Below are 22467 nucleotides of genomic sequence, written 5' to 3' on the forward strand. Positions count from 1 at the left end.
CAACTGAGCCATGCAGGTGCCCCTAGCGTGCATTTTAAATTGATATATTTTTAACATCTTTCTGAATTAGGTTAGTGGAATCATCTCTGTTTCTCACGTCAAGCCAAAGATTTGCCTGTTTGCGTAACATTTTAAAAAACGATTCAAGTCAGGTACAACCATAAGATTATGACTCTGAAGGCCTGTTCTTCAACTGCTTCTTTGCCCACTTAAGTCTGAGAGCTATTCTCTGAAGTGATCACGGAAAGGTGCTAGGCCCATACTGGCTAAGTTTCTTAAGACAACAGTAACCGGAGGAGGTAGATGAAAGTACATTTTATCCCCACAACAGTTCACAACAGCAACAGCACAACGTGGCAACTATTAGGAAAGGCACTTTGTGTGATAACAGTGAAGAAGCCCCGTCGGGCATGTGGCTTTCTTTGCCTCAATTCAAGGTCTGCATTTCCGTCTTTCCTTCCTGGATCCCTCCCTGAAGCAAAGTGGTGGAAACAACCACCATGTGGAATCTTGTTTACTCTGTAAGCACTGATCTAATGCAACACAAAAAAGTCAGTCTTCTCTCCCAAACACATGCTGAGCCAACCAGTCACCAGAGTGGCACTACCTAATCATGCGGGAAACCGAAGTCACCGCTACTTGTACCTGATGCTCCGCCATCTGGCTCTCTGGACCCCTGCCGTGCTCCAGACTCTCACTGAGTTTCATCTCGATGGCCTCCATTTTTGTGGAGATGGACTGGAGGGAGTCCTGGTACTTCTGCTGCCTTTCCAAAGCTTCATAGAGAGTGCGCTGCTTTTCACTGATCTAAAGAAGAAAAGGATATTACCAAATGTCTCCTAGCCTCTTATCTTCTAGGTTACTACACTTCTTTCCTCATGCGACATCCTGACGTCTGTGGCCCAACAGACGGTATCCGACTCTGTGCACGGAGTGTGTTAACTCTGGGCGTGGGTTTCGTAAGACAATCGCTCAGGTAATCCCGTGTGCGGTGGACGGAGTTAAACACTTCCACGTTTCGGAGACTTACCACATTCTTTAGGGTTTCCCAAGAACGCTGCAAATCATCCAGCTTAGCGGTAGTAGATGGCTCCAGTCCTAGTTCATAGAACTCCGGCGATGGCAACGTGCTGGGGTGGATCCTGGCAGCATCTGTCTGCAACCTCTCAGCAGATAAGGCCTGGTAATAAGCAATGTCCTGCGGTGCAAAGCCCGGTGTTGGGTTCAAGAAGAAGACAAATTTAGGTTAACATGCGCTGTATTGTTTGCCTTGTGGAGGAAGGGTTTGGGATTCACCTAAACTATAAACTATTATAGGGGCGATAACAGGAGCTATAAACTATCGAGGTTTGTGTAATTCTTGTGACGAGAAGACAAAGATTGTGTCAAAGCACACTACAGTTGCTTCTGAATTTTGGCTTCTATAAAAAAAACAACAAAACAAATATTTCAAGTTGCCAAACTCATTCTTAGTTTATATTTGGTAAAACAGAAATACAAAAGATTAGAGTGGTGCACATATTCAAAAGACGAACTAATAAGGCAAAAAAAGAGAATCTTAATTATCTCCTAAACTGTTGTTTTTTAATGTATTGATTAAAGTGCTGCATGCTTTTAAAAGGTACTTGATTTAAATAATATTAAGTCATTTTTGAGGCACAGCCAGATCTTCCATATCTGTCAGTTCATCACTCACAGGAATTAACTTCTTGTAGTATTAAATAAAGGAAAATGTAATCGGGAAGTTAAAACTACTCTAAGAAAGAAATAATAAAAATGATTCCTTCTCATCACTTCCTGGAAGTACACTGGAAATAATCAAAGTGAATGATGAAAAACAAACCTTTTGAAATTTTTATTATTTCTTGGGTTATAAGTACCATTACATATTTTATAGTATTAATAACGGACTCTCCTACATCAAGACATATAATCATGTGTTTTCAATTGTTTCTATGCATATTTATGTGTATTAATAGAAATTGAATTGGGGAGTAATGTTTATATTCTGGGAATTTCTATTACAAAGTTCACTACTTTTGGGGCACCTGGGTGGCTCATTTGGTTAAACCTCCGACTCTTGATTTCAGCTCAGGTCCTGATCTCACTGTTTGTGAGACTGAGCCCCGCACTGGGCTCTGCACTGGGAGTGTGGAGTCTGCTTGGGATTCTCTCTCCCTCGCTCTCTGCCCCTCCCCCATTTGTGTGCACGTGTGTGCATATGCCCATGCACTCTCTCACTCTCTCTCTCTCTCTCTGTCTCTCTCTGGCACTTGATGGGATGAGCGCTGGGTGTTACATGTAAGTGATGAATCACTAAATTCTGCTCCTGAAATCACTATTATACTCTATGTTAACTAACTTGGATTTAAATAAAATTTTAAAAATAAAAAATTAAATAAACAAACATTAAAAAAAGTTCACTACTTTTGCAGTTGTACTGTTGGAAATAATAATGTATCTGAATGGAAAATACCTGAGCCTTATCGATAAGGTAAGGTCTTATGGATAAGGTCTTGGTAAAAAGTCTTCAAGAAGGACCCAGACACTGGAGAAACCAAAATAAGAACAGGAAAGGGCTGGTGTTTGGGGGTGTCTATGAGGACAGAAGCAGGATTGTGCGGTAAAAGGGGTTCAGACAGGAGTCTGACACCGGAGGAGTCAGAGCTGAGATTCCAGTTGAAATTCTCCTAAGTAGCTGTATAACGAGAAAGTCACTCACATCTCAGGCATCCGTTCCCTCATGTGTGTAACACTGGGGAGTTCTGAGGATTAAAGGAAGTCGTATTTGAGTGGCCATGAGACCTGGTACTTATTTTGTTGTTGACACTTCTAGGTAAGTCCCCAACCTTTACTGAAGACACTGGAACATGGAGACTGGTTCCTCCTTGTTCCTGCTCCTTCACCATCCTGGGTAGATTACTTTGCTCTTCTCAAGTCTTTGCTAAGCTCTATCCATTCACCCTCACCTACTTTCACTCCGCTTCAGTCCTCCACACCCTTGAACATGATAGCCTGTCATCACTGAATAGGCTCACCCCATGTGCACTTCTAGCTATGTCTAAAGTTACTTAAACTCTCCTCTTGCCAACACTGCTGCCTTCTTTGCCCCTTTAAACTCTGCGTTACTCACCTGGAAAATCCCAGGCAGGACTCAATCCAACTTTACTTTCCAGAGCGCATGGGTGTACATGCTCATGAGCATATACACACCCCCCCCCCACACACACACACACAAACACACAGCTGAAGCCATCGAGGAGATATCCCTGAAACTCCTCAAATTTCCAAAAATCTGTCTACACTCAGACTCCCCTTTATCTTATACTTGCCAGTTTCCCGGCTGAACGATAACCCTCCCACCTACTCCCAGAATCCCATCCACTTTCACTCTTTCAAGGACCTTGGTGCATTACTATCCTCTCTATCTCTACTGATTTTCTCCTCAGCATATAAATAGAGGCAAATCTTTTCAGTCTAAAAACACATACTCTTTTTCGGTATTTTTCTTACAGGATGTCACATGTTAGAAAAGTCCACAAATCACAAAGTGATGGGTCATCACACACAAACACATAGTTGTGATTGCCGTTTCTTCCTTTTCTCCCGTTCACATGATAATCCAGCTTCTGAAAATGGTAGTTTGCACTTGATAATGTTCACTTTCTCACCCCCCAATCCACTTCTAAATACCCAGCTGTGCTTTGACCCTAATGATTCTTTTCTGTAAAATAAAATGATTATTTTCAGCCCTTCTTCTGCCTGACCTCTCGATAGCATTCCACACCTCTGACTGTCCCTTTTTGGAAACACTGTCCCTGTAATCTGTTCTCCTCCAAGCTCCAGTCATTCAAGCTTTCACTTGTGTATTTCCCTCAGTTATTTATAAGCTCTGCACTCACATCTTCATTTTTACATTCCAAACTCAACATTTCCAAAAACAAAAACAGACAAATAAAACAAAACAAAACAAAAACATCCAGGATGAGAAATAACAAATTTACAAAAAAAAAAAAAAAAAAATCATGTTCTATCCATCTTTCAATAAATGGAACTTCTAGGCAGAAGCTCTGATCGTGGGATTTATTCTCTATCTCTTCTCTCCCTTCCCATCCACAGGTTATTTAGGATGAATTCTATTGACACATACCCTTGCCCCAGCACTGCTTCAAGTTCTCATTAGAACAACAACTGTCCAATTCCCAGGTTGCAAACTCGTAGCCTGCAGGCTGCCTCCGGCTTGCACACATTTAGTTCGGTTTATGCAGTGTATGATACTGCTGAAAATGTCATCGAAGTAGAGAGGTTTAATAAGAATCCAGATTCATACCTCCTTTTGCAAACCAGAAGGTACATAAGACTGGACTCTGTGTCCACAGGACTATGGTAGTTCTAACAGAGGACAGGCTGCCTGGTTTATGAACAGAGGTGCTGTTCGGGTCCTTTTCATTCCCCAGCCGTTGACATCACAGCCCTGGCGAGGCATCAGAATGTGCAACTTCTGTCTCTCACTAGCTTCTCTGGGTCTGAATCTGTCCATCTTTATTCTACTGTCCACACTGACCCAGGATGATCTGTTCTCAGACTTACTTCTGTACATGGCTTCTAGTTAAATTCCCTCTGTGGTTAACTATTAGCTTCTGGATAAAGTTCAATGTGTGTGTGTGTGTGTGTGTGTGTGTGTGTGTGTGTGTTCCTTCATGATGTGTTTCCTTCAGCCCTCTCAGTTTCTTTTCTCCCCTTCTCCCTCCTCCTCCGAAACTGGTTTTCTAATTATACTGACCCTATTTGCAGTTGTCTTGATGGGCCATCCTCCTTCCTGCCACCACACCTTTCCATATGTCTTTCCTTCTTGCCTGAAAAACGTCACCTCACTCTAGTGCACACCAACTGCTTAACTTGCACTCCTTACCTAAAGCTACAGGGTGCCCCCTCTGACCCATCCTGAACTCCAGGTTCAGGGGCGCACTCCAAATCTGCCCTCACCATGCAGTGTTTCTCCCCATCCTGGCCATTGTCCCATTCTATTGTGATTACTCACTCCAACTGTGAGCTCAGTTAAGACCGGAGAAGTGCCTTTTGTCTCTGACTCTGAGCAGGTCTTAGGATGTTTGGCAAATAACAGGCAGGCATATATATCTATAATGCATCATACATATAAAAGCACTTCTGTAAACTTTATATACACAGAAGGTACTTTTTTTTTTTTGAGTGGGCAGGGGCAGAGGGAGAGAGAGGAGGGAGAGTGAGAGAGAATCATAAGCAGACTTCACACCCAGCAAGGAGCCCAGGAGCCCAACATGGACCCTGATGCTGGACTGGATCTCATGACTATGAGATCATGACCTGAGCCAAAATCAGGAGTCAGATATTCAAATGACTGAGCCACTCAAGCACCTCAAGAAAGGTAATAGTATTACTGGGTCCACAAGGAAAAGCAAAAAGTTGTTTTAAATGTACAATTTTTAAATTAAATACTCCTTTATAAATAAGGAAGCCCCCCAAAAGAGCCAGAATAAAATACATTTGTTACAAAAAAATATTTTTTTCTGGTTCTTTTGTAGGTGAGAGAGAGAGGGAGAGAGAGAGAGAGAGAGAGAGAGACTGTGTGTGTGTGTGTGTGTGTGTGTGTGTGTGTGTGTGTGCGCGCGCGCGCGCGCGAGTGTGGTATGTATGTGTATTGCTCAGGCCTATTACACAGGAATGAGAATTCCCGGTTTCTTAAAAGCACCTGAAAAAGTATCGCCTTTTGTAGATGAATAGTTTGAGGACTACATATATTCAAATATTGAATTGAATATTTGAGGGCCACATATATTCAATAAAATAAAACAATCCTCTAATTACAAAATGGAGGCCTTAACTGGCATAGCAAAGAATCATCCTCAGAAAGACGTTTCTTATTGCTTTGTACTTAAGATATGAGAGTTATTATCCAGTGGATTCCTAACAAAATGAATTTGGAAAGCTACAGTTCCTATTTCATTTACATTGTCCAGGTTAAAGAGTATTTTCATGCTTCACATCACATTTAATTTTTAAAAGTTTGTGAATTAAGTAGCATTGCTCGCTGTTACAAATGAGGCCGCTAAAGGACGTTGCAGGTACAGTCAGCTTACAGGCAGAAGGGACGGGACTCATGCTGAGCTTCTAACCTGGAGCCTGGTGCTCTACCAGGTACAAACCTTGGCTTCTGTCAACTCTGCCAAGGAGCTCGCCTCTTGCTTTGCTTCTAATAGCATCAAGAAGCCTGCAGCAAATCCTGGGGTTGCCTGGTTATTTCCACTCTCCAGGAAGCTACACTGTTACCACATTGAGCTAATAGCTACTGTCAGAGAGACAGAACCCACTGACTGCGGAGGGGTGGGGGGGTGGACCGGGTTGGGGGGAATCGCTCCGTTATACAATGGAGATCTACTTACAGAAGCAGCGAGCACAAAACCTTCCTTTAACAGCTGCAATTTTATACAGCAGTTATATTTGGCTGCCCCCTAAAACAGCTGCACACATTCTATACAGTATGTTGAGTCTGAAAAGTGCAATTTATGAGGATTCTAAATGTCCTCCTCAACTACAAGAGAAAATTTTGCAAATCCAGCACATCCCCGGCCAGGTTGTAGTGTTTGTTCATTTTCCTCTGACTTATATTATTGTACAAGAATAACACGTGGCCTTAATGAAGGGGCTGATCTGCTTGAACACCAAGCATAGCACATTTGCTTTTTAAGGGCCTCCTCTGAGTAAGGGCATTTTTTTGGTTAATCTTCAGTATCACGTATAAGTACGTTCACAATGTGATTTAATTGATGCTTTCCCTTGATGGTGGAGGGGTGTCAAAATCTATTTAAAACAAAGAAAGATCTCACTCATAATTTTAGGATTTGACTGAGTTTGACAGCTGAAGTAACCATAATATGAAAACATTTGTGTATTTTATCATTCACGAGGCATTTTTATATGTACATTGAGAGACACTTTACAAGAAGTATCATGGAGGCTTACCATCTTAGACCAGGGATATTCTCCCCACAGTGTTAATCTTAAGGCCTCGGTTTATTGTTCCATTTGAAAAATTTAAGAACATTAAGTTTATTATATAGGATAGTGTTTTCCTATATAATAGCTGACTATAGCCAAGTTTCTCTGATTCTAATAACATCTGTGACCACAGGGAAGAACACAGCATCAAAGAATGAGTAATACATATTTTAAACTCAGAATCTGAAGAAAAGTTTCCCCCAGGGTACACTGAACTTCTCTTTTTTTTTGTTTTGTTTTGTTTTGTTTTTAGTCTCTTCTCATCACTTTTGTTATTAGTCATCCCACATCCACCTTTCTAAATTATGAGGTCCTTGATGGCAGGGGCCACTGTTGTCTTCTCCTTTATTACCTGTCTGGAACCCAGAAAACATTTCATGCCAGGCAGGTACTCAAAATGTGTCTGATGAATGAATAAATTCATAACTTCCTAGAGCTACATACAGTTTGCCAAGAGAATTGTTTTACCTAAAACATTCATCAATTTTATATTCCTGTTTTAGGGGAAGAAGGTTTTTTTGTGTTTTTTTTTAATCACAGAAATACTATTTTGAATGCTCTGTTTTAAAATAAAAATAATTGTAACTGATTTGTAACATAGCTTATAGAACATTTGTTCTGTTTAACGCTTCTTCCTTAATAATAAATTTCCACTTCTTTGAACACTTACATAATTTCACAGTAATATCATTAAACTTTTTTAAAGACTATTTTGGCTAGGGGCGCCTGGGTGGCTCGGCAGGTTAAAGGTCAGACTTCAGCTCAGGTCACGATCACATGGCTTGTGGTTCGAGCCCCACATCAAGCTGCTGCTGCCAGCACAGAGCCCACTTCAGAGCCTCTGTTTCCCCCCCTCCACCCCTCCATTGCTTGTGCTCTCTCTCTCTCTCAAAAATAATAAATAAAAATAAAAATAAAAAAACTAAACTATTTTGGTTAAAGGAAAAAAAAAGAAACTAGTACTTAACATGCATTAAAAAATCTTTGGCTATTGTAAACGCATATTTTTTATTTCTATATAATATTTTTGATGAAAACTCTTTAACATATTTAACTTAGCACAATCTGAATCTAACATAATGTACGCTAAAAAGCACCACATAACAAGGTATCATCTCCACTTTATAGGAAACAAAATTTAACGTTATTGAAAAATAGATAAAAAACACAAGTCTACTTAGACATTCCAATATATACACCGGGCCATCCCCCTTAAATTGGTTGACAGTAAATAAAGAAAGAGTAGAAGGTTTTCATCTTTAAAATCTGAGCTTATCAGTGTCAAAACCACTTTTGATGAATGTTACAATACAAAGAGATCATGTTATTTTACAATGGTGACATAAACATTTCTTTCTCTGTTCGGATGCAGTACTCCTATTAGATAGCTGTTAGAACTCAAGCCATAATGCCTTATAACATGGCCTTCTCCAGCTATAATTTCTGTGACCTAATTTTTGCTCATGTCACTGGTAGAAGCCCAGAAGAGGAGCCAGTGTGCTGAGCCCGTAGTGGTTATCACATGACAATCACAGTTTGTGATTTCACACCTAATGGTGTGTCCCTCAAGTCTAAGATTCATACCCACAGTCTATTAAGAACAGGAATGGAGTCCTGCATCCATCCAGAGATCCTAGCTAGAGGAATGCCAAATCGTGGTACCTGGTTAACAGAAGCGTCTGTATTAGCCACAGGTGAAGGGGAGCGACAGGCAGGTGGAGAGGAAATTTCACTGTTGGTTCCCTCCTCCCCAGACTCCTCTGTGACAGGTGACAGCAAAGTGTGACAGCGACCCGCAGTCATCTATCACATAAGACGTAGCCCAAAGGACACGAACAGAACATCAGTTAGCTATGTTAACAAAAGACCTAGTCAGGCACAGGTCAAAACAAAGGTAAGGATATTCCAAGAGTTAGAAATACTGACACCGGAATCTATATACGAATTCTGTGTTAGTACTTAAAAATTTTGTCTTCAAGTTAGGACTTTAAGTTAAGACTTTAGGGACCATTTGTAAAACAAACAGGGAAAGAGGGTGCCTATCACATTAAAGACTTTTGTTGTTGATTCAGTGTTTTCCTTTCCTTGATGTTTGTTTGTGTCTTTATAAATAAGTAGTAGAATCGTGGATCATACAAGGGAGAGAAGGGTCTACAAAATAAAACTTGAGTCTTTTGTGGACATCTCGGATTCCAAATATCCTAGGGACATAACTGTACCCAAAGTAATATTTTGCCAAAAGAGTCCAGGTACACACACTATCTGAGGCATAGCACATATGTGTGGAAAATATGCAGCACTGGAAAACCGTGTCATTCCCAAAACAACTAATGCATTTTTAGATACAAAGTGATAAGGAAATAATGTTGCAGAACAGCAATTAATGGAACCTACTTATTTTAATCCAAAGCTACACTTTGGATTTTCTATTTTCTTATTTTTCTAATAACAGCTTTTCTTCTATATTTTATTAAACATTTGTATAACAGAATACACAAACATATCTAGCTGGCCAGTGTTTTAGCTTGGAAAACATACACAAAAAAATTTGTGTAGCGTGATTCTCCTATCTCCCAGAAATCTACAAAACTGTGCAAAGGAATTTTTTTTTTTTTTTTGAAGCGCAGAGCCTTTCAGTGTGATTGCTGAATTATAAACAAATGCAGGGCCAACCTTACGCATATTAAATAATTCAGCCGCCTCAAGCCAACAGCTTCATTTTAACTGTCCCTGTTTAGGGTATAGGCATCAAAAACTGGCCTTGGCCCAAATGTAGTCAGAGAGTTGAGACTGTTCCTCATTCTGATCTGCAAGACCTAGCACCGATCCCTAAGTTCAGCCACGGAGAGGGAACCTAGAACCGCTAGCCAGGGGGGGCAGTCAGAAGGGAGCGCAGCGCGCTGGCTCCCATCAAACCCGGCCTTGACCCTTACTTACCATGACCACAGAGGGGTGGGCCGAGGTCGCGGGGAGGAGCTCCCGGTCCAGGTCCTCCGTCCCCTCCACCAGCCCCTCCACCTCCGTCACCGTCAGCAGCATGGTGGCATGCTTGGCTTTCATCGTCAGCATCTTGCACTTGGAGTTCAAAGAGGCGATCTGCTCCTGGTAGCCCTTGATTTTCTGAGCCAGCTCCTGGGGAAACATTTCCCCCCCGCCCCACCGTGTGTCAGAGCAGCATCAAAAGGAAACAGAACTAGTGGCGTTCATCTTGCTCCAGCGCTGGCCAATGAAATCACAGAGCTGCGGCAGCCGGCGGCAGGGCCGCGGCGGAGAGGCAGGATGTGGACGTGCGAGCGCAGGGGGCTGCCGGCAGCGCACCCGCAGCCCGACCGACCGCGGCGCGGCGGGGCCGGAAGAGCGGCTGCGCGCGGGCCGGGAAGGAGTGCCCCGCGGCCCGGCTCCTAAGCCCGGGAGAGGCTCCGGGTGCAAGCCGGAACTTATGTAACCTTAAGAACTGGCAACTTTCTTTAAAATGCCTAAACAATCTGAAACTGCCAGATGGTTCATGCCGCGGAAATTAGGTCATGTGATGACTAAAACTACAAAAAATGCAATGCTCAGCTCTGACCATACTGTGTATCAGATAGAGCAGTCATCTGTTACAGACGGTGTCACAAAAGTAAACTGCATGTCAATTCCTGTGGCCCATGGAGTCTTTTTTCGTAGAGCAGCTAAATAGCGCACAGGAGACCCTAATTATTTATGCAGATTATTCCCCAAATAAAGTTTTGTACATTCATCACATTTTCCCCTCGCGCCTTACGTGTTTCTAATGTTTCAAATTAGAGCTTTGAACTTGAAGCTCAGTTCAAATTTAAGTTCATTTGTGGTTGAAAAAATTGCAAAAATTGTTTAATTTTAAAAATTAAAAATCGTCTTAAAGATCTAAAATACTAAATAAAGAATAATAATCTAAAATGGTGATTCTAAAATGTTAAGTTTATACTTTCTTATTTAAAAGATGCATATGTGTTCATCAAAAATAAAGATGTATATTCCAAAACCTTAATCCTAAAGTACCAAACTATTCCATTTTTTCTATTCCTTTTATTTGGCTCCTTTGCCTGAAAAGTTGTCATTGAGTGTTTGTACATAACGCATTTTGCAACAAAAACATTAAATGTCAATTTCTTTGAAACAAGAGTGTGTATATACCTATATACATACATGCACATATACATACTATGCATGTATATGTATGTATACAAATACTATCATCTTAAACACACTGACATTCAAACTAGAGCTTTGAACTTGGAAGTTCAGAAACAAAATGACAACAGGGGCACCTGGGTGGCTCAGTTGGTTAAGGGTCCAACTCTTGGTCTTGGCTCTGGTCATGATGTCATGGTGGGGGGATTGAGCCCTGTGTAGGACTCCACACTGTGCAGACACACATATATATCATTTTGTTACTGTCATTTTGTTTCTCCCGTCCAAGCCAAAACTGAGTAAGTGGAAGGGAAAATGATACAGCGGAACTCAGCCAGTAGCCCGTCTTCTTGACTTCTACTACAGCACAAGAATATTTAAAGGAAGGGCTTTTATTTATTTTTTAAGTTTATTTAGAGAGAGAGGGAGGAGGGGAAAAGAGAGAGGGAGAGAGAGAATCCCAAGCAGCCTCCATGCTTTCAGCCCAGAGCCCTACATGGGGCTCGATCCCCATGAACCATGAGATCTTGACCTGAGCCAAAATCAAGACTTGGACCCTTAACCAACTGAGCCACCCAGATGCCCTTAAAGTAAGAATTTAGAAAGTAGAAATGATCACTTTTTACCTTTTAGAGTTGCAGGTACTTAATTAAACCTAAGAGGGCTTTTTTAAAATAGTGATTAAACAGCTATTTACTACATCTGGCCTAGTGCCTAATTTGTGGTTACTCTATTATAATTAGTTAACATGCACATATAGAAGGCATCTACCAGCTTAATGGACTCCTTGAACTCCATGTTTTCATAGGAAAAATCACTAAACCTTCTTATGATGGCTTGCCCCACTGGGGTAGATTTGAAGAATCTTTGCGAAGTAGAGTTAGTTTCAGTCCTTCACCTTTTCTGCCTACATGGAAGGTCATGGCCCCCTACTGCTGTACCCTGCAGAGGCGTGCCCATGCTGGCAGCAAACATCCATCTCCTAAACTGCAGTTGTAACTTTCTTGTGTATAAAACTTAATTGGGTTGTTTTTTAACCATCCAATTCTGGTCTTCACTTCAAAAGATTTTGATTAGGAGGCATTTTGTAGTTATCTCATATGACCCCCTTGGAGAAATAGCTCTTTAGACTTTCTTCTGTAATAATAAAACCTGTCTAAATCGTAACAACTAGTGGGTGGTTAAATCTACTAAATTAAAATGGAGCCCTAATGGGTTCATGTGTTCACTATTCTCAGGAGGCATATGTATTTTTAACTTTTACTGGATATTTCTGAAAATGATTACCAAGGATGAACATAAATAGATGGGAATATCAGGTAAAGTGGCTGTTCTGAGGAAAGCTGCCTTCTGTGACCAGTGTCCCGCCCTCAGGAGAAGGCCTTGTATATAAGGTAAAAAAAAAAAAAAAAGAGGCTTGAGTATTCTCTCCTATGATTTAAAAGTGGCAGGATAATTTTCTCAAATCAAATGCAGCATTTAAAAAGTTACAGAAAAAGGGTGTCTGGGTGGCTCAGTTGGTTAAGCATCCAACTTAGCGCAGGTCACGATCTCACAGCTCATGAGTTCAAGCCCCGCATTGGGCTCTGTGCTGACAGCTCAGAGCCTGGAGCCTGCTTCCGGTTCTGTGTCTCCCTTTCTCTCTACTCCTCCCCAGCTCATGCATTCTCTCTCTCTCTCTCTCTCTCTCTCTCTCTCTCTCTAAAATAAACATTAAAAAATTTTTAATGTGAATTCTTTAGAAGTGAATATATTATCAAGTAATTTTATGAATTACAGCTAGTCTTCTAGATACTAGATTCACCTCAAAATTGAAATTCCATTAAAAGGAGATTGAAAAAAAAGGAAAAAGCTGGGGCGCCTGGGCAGCTCAGTCAGTTAAGCATCTGACTTCGGCTCGTCACGATCTTTCAGTCTGTGAGTTCGAGCCCCACATCGGGCTCTGTGCTGACAGCTCAGAGCCTGGAGCCTGCTTTGGATTCTGTGTCTTCCTCTCTCTCTCTCTGCCCCTCCCTGCTCGTGCTCTGTCTCTCTTACTCTCAAAAATAAATAAAACATAAAAAAAAAAAGAAAATACAGGAAAAAGCAGGCTTCCAAATTTTTACGTTATCATAAATCAGGCTTTCTCCACTCAGCACTTTCCTTCCTGTGTTTGTTTTATACACACAATGAGACTCTCACATGACTATGCCATTATTTATGATAATGTATTCTAAGTCACATGACAAAACTTGCAAATGTCTACATTCATTTTTAGAATTGGAAAGAGAAAATGTGACAAAATGAACAGATCACTGAACAGGAGCCTGGAGGATGGTCTTCAGCTGAATGTACTGAGAGCCAAATATGTGACCTTGGACAAGTCATGTATCTTCCTGGGCCATTATTCTTCTCTTCTGTGCAATAACATAGTCCAAATAGTTTCTGCTGCACTGGAAAAACTATGGAATTTGGAGGCACAGATTTGGGAGCCTTGGAAGTTACTTAAAAATATCAGTTTTGGGGCACCTGAGTGGCTCAGCCAGTTAAGTGTCTGACTTCCACTCAGGTCATGATCTCACAGCCTGTGAGTTCGAGCCCCGCATCAGGCTCTCTGCTGACAGCTCAGAGTCTGGAGTCTGCTTCGGATTCTGTGTCTCCCTGTCTCTCTGCCCCTCTCCCCACGCTCACTCTGTCTCTCTCTCTCTCAAAAATAAATAAACATTAAAAAAGAATTTTTAATAAAAGTTTCTGTTTTCTTATCAGTAAAATGGAGATGATTAAAAAAAAATCCTTACCTCACAGAGTTGTTATAAAAGATAATGTAACAACTTTGTAAATTGTTTTTAAAAAAGCCCTCCCCCAAAAAACACTATAGTAATGATAATAATGTTCTTTCAGATAAGATTTTAAAAATATATACTTTCTGTACTATGATAGAAAAGCTGTTACAAAAAATTCTGGATTGTATAAAATGAGATTAAAAATAGTATCAAAATTAATTTATAATATATAGTCTAATGTATGAATTATATAAACAGTGGTCTCAAATATTTGGGTAACATATTTTCATGTAACCAACGGCATAAGAAATCAATAGTTAACGTAGATGTTATCTATAGTGTAGAAGTAAATGTAGGTGTGATATTTATTTACATTATTTTGTAAATCACATATACGTGTAAGTTACTGATGCACTTGACATGTCAAAAAATTAAAGAACTGCATTTGGAGACTGGGATATTTTATTCTTCAAAGGCAACAATTGAATCTTCTGAGAAACTCACTATGATACTTAGTTTGGAAAAAAATAGTTTGTTGCTCTTATGACAACAAAGTTAAAATAGAGCCCATAGAGAATAAACTAAATATCTACCCTTGGCACAGAGAAATTAAGATACTCTCATCCCATTGCTTCCCCTGATTCATGATGCTATGAGCCAGTCCCCAAGGGAAAGAGGAAATAACTCATATAGGAATTGACAGGTCAGAGAAGGACATTCACTGCTAAGAATCAATGGGCCCAAACAGTCAAGGTCTCTGATCTCTGAGACCAAGTCTGTACAAGGGGTGTCCAAGTCCTCAGGTCATAATGAAGTCATAAATACAAGAAAGAAGGCTTTTTTGAAAATGGGGAAGATGCTAACAGTCACAATCCGGGAATCAGCAAAAAAAAAAAAAAAAAAAAAAAAAGACTACACTCTGATTTTGGTGGTAGGAACTGAAATAACCTACATTTGAAAGTGCAAATGATTTTGATTTTAATATGAAATACCTCTTCTGTTTAAAGAGGGTGATCAAAGCAGCAAAGTCTTAGGAACTACTGTTTCTAACAGGTCTTATAAGACAGAGTGGACTGTGTTTGGTGTATTAACCGTGAGAATTTTGGGTGCAGGAGACGGTGGATCCCAGGTGAGATATGTCATCAGTAACATGTAAAGAATTTTGGCATCAAGGGGCAGACTCATGCTCCTGGGTCTTGGAAACGATCCACAAAAACAGCCCTCAAGATGCAAAGACCGTCAAAGGGGCTACCTGAGAACGAAGCACACTGTGTGCGGGCCAGGGAAAACTTTTCTCTCTGATTCACTAGAAACCAATCACATTTTCTCACCAAGCCAGTGTCTTGCCTGCCTTCCTGTCTCACCTCATGCCGAGAAATCTGGGCTTGCAGCTCCTGGATGTTGCTGGTGGCCGTGGGTGTGTCCTCAATCTCTCTGTGAGCTCCTTCTATAAGCTCCTGGAGGTGCTGCATTTCTTGCTCATATTGTTCATATTGTACCACGGCCTCCTTTGAAAGAAAAAAAGACGCACGGTTATCTTTCTAGATCAATCACTGTGGGCCATTCTGTACTGCTGTCTATGGCGTTAGGTGGTATTTACCTGGGCATCTAGGGAATAAAGAAAGGATGGGTCAAGTCCCTGGATGATGAGAGTCCTCAACTTTATGCAGATTTTTCAAAGCCTTGTCTCTAAAATAGTTCGCCAGGATTATGGATGGACTCAAAGCAGCTAAGTGGCTAGATCCTCTCTCTTTTCCCTATTCAAATTATGCTGAAAATGGCAATGTCATAGTCAGAACAACATCAGGGTGGGAAGCGGTATGAAAAACGTGATTACTTCATTTTTCCACCTAAGAAATACTAAATCTATATGTGAGGCACTTGACTAAATGCTGGGGTGGGAGATTAAAAAATGAAGGAAGCAGGACTTCTAGCCTCAGGAATTTACTATGTAACAAATTACAAGATAATCCAAGGTGCAAGAATAGTTGACCAAGTAAACCCTTAGCTATTTAATGAGAACCTACGTAGGCAACTTTTGGATAAGGCAGGTGAAATATTAGTTGAAAGGGCATAGGAGGTGGGTAGCATCATTCCTTCCTTGTAAATGACTCTTCTCTTATTGGCTGAAGAGGCTGAGAGTTACACGGGGGTTTGCTTTTCAGGCAAGAAAATGCCTTTACTGCATCAATAAGCTGAAATATGAAAAAAAAAATCTGCAATCTATACTAGCAGTAAAGGCTTTTTACAAGGTGTTAGAGGATTCTCCGATGAATAATAAGAGATAAAAATATATAACTGAATATAAAATTAACTTGTATAAGTCATTCTTTACTAAAATATACTGCTACAAGATAGCTGTCACCAAAGGATGTTTTTTTATAGAGCTTTCCCCGGGCTCTTGCGGGTGATCCAAATGATAGCATTTCATCTCCTTATTTTATATAACCACAACAATCTGTCAAATTTAACACTCTGGGTGTGTTTTGATGGCTGAGCCCACACAACGCCAAGAAAAGCAGCCCATGACTCATTCGCTGTGGCTCTGTGGGCGCGGGGACTGCGAGGGACGCTGGCGGGCACAGCCCCACGTGCCTGCATGATGTTGCACTGCTGGATAGCCGTGTGCTGCAATCGGCTGGCCTCTGCCTGCAGGTGCAAGGCACAATGGCAGAGCGGCAGGCTGGCGACCACATCGTCGGGGATCCGGAGGGCACTCTGGCAGATCTGCACGGCGTGGACCTTTGGCTTGAGTGACTCCATCTCAGATAGCAGATGCTGAAAGTACGGGTTCACATTTTATATGGCGCAAAAAATTTAAAATGTTTCTATCTGAATAGCTTCTTTCATAAGCAAGAGACATTTACTAAATTATAGCTCTGGCATACGTTATAAACATTTTCCGAGGAGATTTTCTTTAAGTAACGTGTAGAGCCCTAAGACTATAGCTGAGTTTAGAAGTCATTTTTCCCTCACTATCTTCTCTTTAAAAATAGGTAGATAGATGATAGATAGATAGATAGATTCCCCACTTACTTCCTCTGGATTATTCTTGCTTACCTGTCGATGTGAAAGTTGTTCCTTGAGACTAAGACGTCCAACTTCTGGGGAAGTCAGGGTTGTCTGGGCTTGCTCCAAAGCAACTTGTAAGTTTTTTAGCTCAGTTTCAAATTTTTTCATATCCTACAGAGTAAAAGCAATATGAATGTCAATACAGAAGCCCTGGAAGTTCAAAGTCACGGGAGAAGAATAACCTCACAGTCAAGAAGGCATATCAGAGGCGAGTACTATATCTCCACTATGGACCCACCATTTTTTTAAAATGATAGACTTCCTAATTTAAGCTATTGTTATTATTAGTTTCACCTTGGCAGCATCTTGGAGATTCTGCAAACGAATTTTGATCGTCTGTCGTAGCTCCTCAGACTCCCGTCCCAGGTCTGCCACTTGCTGAGACATTTTTTCTGTGGAGTAGATGCTAGCAAGGCACTGTAATTTCTCAATCATTGCTTCCAGATTGCTGGGGATTTCTTCAGATTCTTCCAGCATGGTCTAGAGGGAATTGCCAATAGTCATGACATTGACAGGGAGGCAGAGGCGTACAGGTAACCAATCTGGTGTGGTGTAAGCCAGGAGACTAGGAGGGAGTGCCAGGTCTCAGTGCCCATGCACACCGTATAGGTTCCATGTGTCTTCTTGTATCTAACCTTCCCAGCCCTGTGCCTACTCCCCACCTACGCTTCTCCTCATTTCACAGAAAAAGAAATCAAAGTTTAGGAACTGCCAACCATTTACTGAGGCCACATGTTGTTAAGTGTTGGACAGGCTCGTGCTCTGTCAACCACCCCAAGCTGCTCCCTGATGAGGGTCAGGACACGAGTATCTCAGGGATATCTGTGCTCTGACACATTAGGCCTTCTTGTCAGGATGTTGAGCTTACTTTTCCTCCTATTTACTCAAGAGATGCTTTCTAGCTCTCATATTCTATGTCTAAGATCTGAGACACTTATCGATCGAAGAAATGAAAACACAAGAGCATTACAAACAAACAAAGAAAACTTTTGAACAGTTGCTTTAAATGAAACAAAGAGGGTAGAAGCTACTTGAGATTAGCAAGAGGAATAAAACACAGCCCTGGTCATTCTGGATAGTATCCTCTGGTGGGACTAATAATACACATGGATTGTTAACCACATAATGTGCATTATATGAGCAGAGTGAAAGAGAAGAAAGACTAGAGATGACGGAATATTACTTGCAGGAGGACTGTGAGGCGGAACAGCATAAGCAAAGGCACAGAGGTGAGTGAGCACAAAATGTTCAGTTCCCGGGATGTGTGATGTGTAAAGAAGAGAAATGGAAGCTGGGATATTATCCTTGAGCAACAGATCTTTAATTTCAAAATACAGTACAGTTTTTCCCTCACAAGGAAAGGAAATACTGAAAATGTAAAGAAGAAAATCAAATATTCCACAATATGGCAGAGGTAACTTTAAGAGATAACTGCTGTTACATTTGGGTATATATTTAGATAATTGAGATCATAATATACTATAATTTTCCATCTTTCTTTTCCACCTGACACTAGGAACACCTGTATTCTCTCTGTTTACTGCTTTTGGCTAACCTTTGGGAGCTTTACCTAAGGCGGGCACGGGAGAACTCTCACAAGACTATCTACAGACTGAGTTCTCTCCTGAGCGTCTGTGGGATGTGTGGTGTCTGTCCTGTGTCCCCAATGCACTCAATCTGCCCAACTGCCCAAGTCAAAACACCTAGGAGCCCTCCTTGGCTGCTCCCTCTCTTCCACCCACATCCAAGAGTCTCCTCTCCAGAGTCCATAACTCTAGCTCAGTATTAGCCCTTGATTCTCTCTTCTCTCAACCTCTAAAGAGTCCTTGTCACTCTCTAGCATATCACTGCCACTGCCTTCCATCCTGTCTTACCTTCCTCAGTCTGTTTTCCACAGGCTGCTAACTCATCTTTCTTAAAATACAAGCCGGGATTTGTTGCTTGCCTACAGAGTATCTGTCAGAGGCTTCACAGTGACTATAGGGTAAAGCCCAAGTTCTTAACAGGCCTTTCAATACTTTTCTTCTCTCTCTATTCTTCTCTCTCATGCCTCTTTCCAGCTTTCGTCCACACCTCTTCCCCGTACTACGCCCTCCACTGCACCGAACAGAGCACCCCTCACTCTTACTATTGGGATGTCCACATGTATTTTTGTTTAAAATGAATCTCAAGGAAGTAGGCAGCCTGTTGTTCAGGACTCAGCCCAGAATTACCTTTTCCTAAGAAGGCCTCCTTAAGCTTCCCCTAGACTCTGGGCAGTGTGGGCAGAGCACCCCCCTGTGGGCCCCATCAACACCTCGAACCCTCATTTCCTGCACTTATCACACTGTTGGCAATTGTCTAGATCTATCTTTTGTCTCCGTTATCAACTCCCTGGGGGCAAGGACAGGGAATATTCTTTGTTTTCTGAAGGCCTAACGAAATTCCTAGCTTTGGAAAGCATTCTATAAATATTTGCTGAAACAATAAGTGAATGCAAGACCTATTTAAAAACAAAAACAAAAACAAAAAAAACCCTTAATGGTCATTTTAGAGACTACATTATACTCTGTTATATCTAAAAACTCATTCAGAAAGTGACCTTGACCTTTAAGTTTGCTTTAAAATTCTACTATAGTTATTAATACTGCATATTTTCTACATTTTGGATTATGGAGTAGTAATGTTTTGATGTTCATGATACATTTTGCCAATTGTTTTTCAAAAAGATTTTAACAAGCAGCCATCAGTGTTTGAGAGCTCTCCTTTCTTTAAATATGAACTTTACATAATCTTTAAATGGGGTTAATTTGATGGTTAAAGTGTTCTCTCTCTCTTTTAAATTTTCATTTCTAGATTTCTAATGAGGTTGAATATTTTTTCATTGTTTACAACCAATTGTATCTTGAGTCTTGTCAGTTAATATATAAGCATATCCTCAGGCAGAAGATGGGGAGTGGTTTACTAAAGATTCCAGAAGAGTATAAAGATTGATGAGAAGAAAGATTATGTACACAGGGAAACTGATTAGCATCTGTTAACACATTCCAAGGAGGAGAAAATAAGGCTTTGATCTAGAACCCTGCATACGGGAATGGAAAAGGGAATAGGAGTATAGATAGGAGTATAGATAGGAGTATACTGGCTCAGTGGGTTAAGCGCCCAACTTCAGCTCAAGTCATGATCTCACAGTTCGTGAGTTCAAGCCTCACATTGGGCAACTTGTTGTCAGTGTCAGCGCACAGTCTGCTTCAGATCCTCTGTTCCCCTCTCTCTCTCTGCCCCTCTCCCGCTTGCTCATGCGTGCTCTCTCCACCCACCCCCCCATAAATAATAAACATTAAAAATAAGGAGTAGGGGCGCCTGGGTGGCGCAGTCGGTTAAGCGTCCGACTTCAGCCAGGTCACGATCTCGCGGTCCGTGAGTTCGAGCCCCACGTCGGGCTCTGGGCTGATGGCTCAGAGCCTGGAGCCTGTTTCCGATTCTGTGTCTCCCTCTCTCTCTGCCCCTCCCCCGTTCATGCTCTGTCTCTCTCTGTCCCAAAAATAAATAAACGTTGAAAAAAAAAATTTAAAAATAAGGAGTATGCATAAATCGGAATAAAAGAGAGAGATCTAAAATACTTGAGGATATCCATGCAACCTAAGTACAAATCATTCTGTATTGTACCATAAACTAACTGGGCTATTAGATGTTTGTATCTAATTCAAGCTTAAGATAATAAAAGGATGAAATAATTTCCTGGATGATGTGACCAGAAGAAAACTTCAGGAAATGAAGTAACACAGCCACCATGTGATATGGATTCTTTGCTCTTTCCCAGCTGACCCCTACTTCCTGTGGAAAATCAGACAACTGAGACCAGGCAGAATGCTGAGAAGAATGAGGCACCCACGTGGCAGGTTGTGTGCTTGATATTTGCACGTATGTTAAACCATTTAATCTTCACGATAATTCTGCAATATAAATATCATTTACATCTCTATCTTACTGATGAGAAGACTGAATTCAGGGAAGCAGAGTAGTTTGCTCCAAATTCATAGCCCTAAATAGCAGAGCTTGGCTTTCAGATCAGTCTGAGTCTGGAGCCTATAATCTTTCCACACGTCATATCTCTTCATGGGGAAGAATTTCCCACCACATCCCTACGTCTGATTGTTTCAAAGAAGCTGCAAAAAAAGAGAGACCTATACAAAGGTGATTCTTTTGGGTCTTGGAGAAAGAAAAGTCTAGGGGAAAACTGAGTTAACATTTCCTATTAAAAAAAAAGTCTAGGGGAGACAGAGGATATCTATTATTTATACAGTCTTATGAAATCTTATGGGTAGCCACTTTCTTTCAAACCATTGGACAAGCCATCAGGGCTACCTTAGCTTTCTTTTTATCTGGCACCTACAATAATTTTATGTCATGGCCCTCAACATTTTCCGTCAGGCCAGCCAGTTAAATCAAATTGCTCTCTTAGTCACTCTTTGAAAACGATTTTTCCCAAAGTTACCTGATGGAAAATGTATTGTTCTCGAAGTTGGTTGGCAGAATTCCATGCAATCTTCCCATGAACCAAGACTTTGGCTTTCTCAATCCACTTCAAAATGAATTCAAGCATTTCAGTGTATTCTTCTAAATGTGATGCTGCCTGAAAAAATCATTAACATTCAGATAACATATGTAAACTCTGCTTTGTGAGCTAGAAATTAGTCTTCTATTTCTCTTTAGATACAATAATCCTAGGGGTTGATTGTTATAACAGCTGTGATATTTAAAGGTATCACAAACAATCATCTCCTTGTTGAAAATCTGTCAAGGGCTTCCCAGTGACTTTAGGATAAAATTCAAGTTCTTAATATGCTTGAATAATCTTTCTTTTAAAAATATGCTCTGTTCTTATCCCTTGGCCATCTATCTAGTGCCTCTCTATCCCTCCTTCCATATTTATTCCACCTCCACTGATGAAGGAGGTGGTGGGGGGATTATAGCATGCCAGATTTCTGTACTGTAATTCATTAGTTGCCAATCTTGATTTAACTTGTCCCTGATTACAGAAAAAATACATAATTAATTTGTAAAGGTGAGTCTAGAGTCAATAATTATGATGAATGTGTGACCTGAACTTATCTATCTACATATAGATATATCTATGTCTCATATCTTTATATATATTATTTACATGCACTACGTATTTTATTTCATATACATATATAAACATATATGTATACATATATATATATATACACACATATATATATACACACACACATATATCTATAACTTTAAGATAGTTGAATACACCCCAAACTGATTTTATAAAACATGTTAATGGATGAGTATTTATTTCACAAAGTGCTTTTCTAGTTTACAAAATATTCATTCCAAAAGTTCATCTATATGACCACCTTTGTCAATGAACTTCTCATATGGTTTGATATAAAACAAAGGCAAGTTTCCATGTAAATCTTAGGATACT

At 40.6% G+C, this 22467-nt stretch overlaps 1 protein-coding gene across 18 annotated transcripts in view; it reads right to left on the reverse strand.

The window, feature by feature from the left end:
* Positions 1–22467, reverse strand: part of SYNE1 (spectrin repeat containing nuclear envelope protein 1) — a 480528-nt gene that overhangs the window by 159955 nt on the left and 298106 nt on the right. For 17 of the 18 annotated variants that reach the window (XR_015251658.1, XM_086708164.1, XM_086708163.1 and 14 more), the window contains 9 exons: positions 21502–21639; positions 17319–17504; positions 17013–17135; positions 16548–16730; positions 15317–15460; positions 9976–10170; positions 8701–8841; positions 1031–1198; positions 646–807 (listed from right to left, as the gene is read on the reverse strand). Coding sequence is in view for 17 of the 18 variants with exons in the window: in XM_086708164.1 (XP_086564290.1) it covers positions 646–807; positions 1031–1198; positions 8701–8841; positions 9976–10170; positions 15317–15460; positions 16548–16730; positions 17013–17135; positions 17319–17504; positions 21502–21639 (1440 nt within the window). In the remaining variant the exon portion in view is untranslated. The remainder of the gene's footprint in view (positions 1–645; positions 808–1030; positions 1199–8700; positions 8842–9975; positions 10171–15316; positions 15461–16547; positions 16731–17012; positions 17136–17318; positions 17505–21501; positions 21640–22467) is intronic. The other variant, XM_086708160.1, reaches the window with a different exon arrangement.

Source organism: Puma concolor, chromosome B2, assembly GCF_028749965.1.
Source record: "Puma concolor isolate L17-30 chromosome B2, mPumCon1.1.hap2, whole genome shotgun sequence".
NCBI lineage: Eukaryota > Metazoa > Chordata > Mammalia > Carnivora > Felidae > Puma > Puma concolor.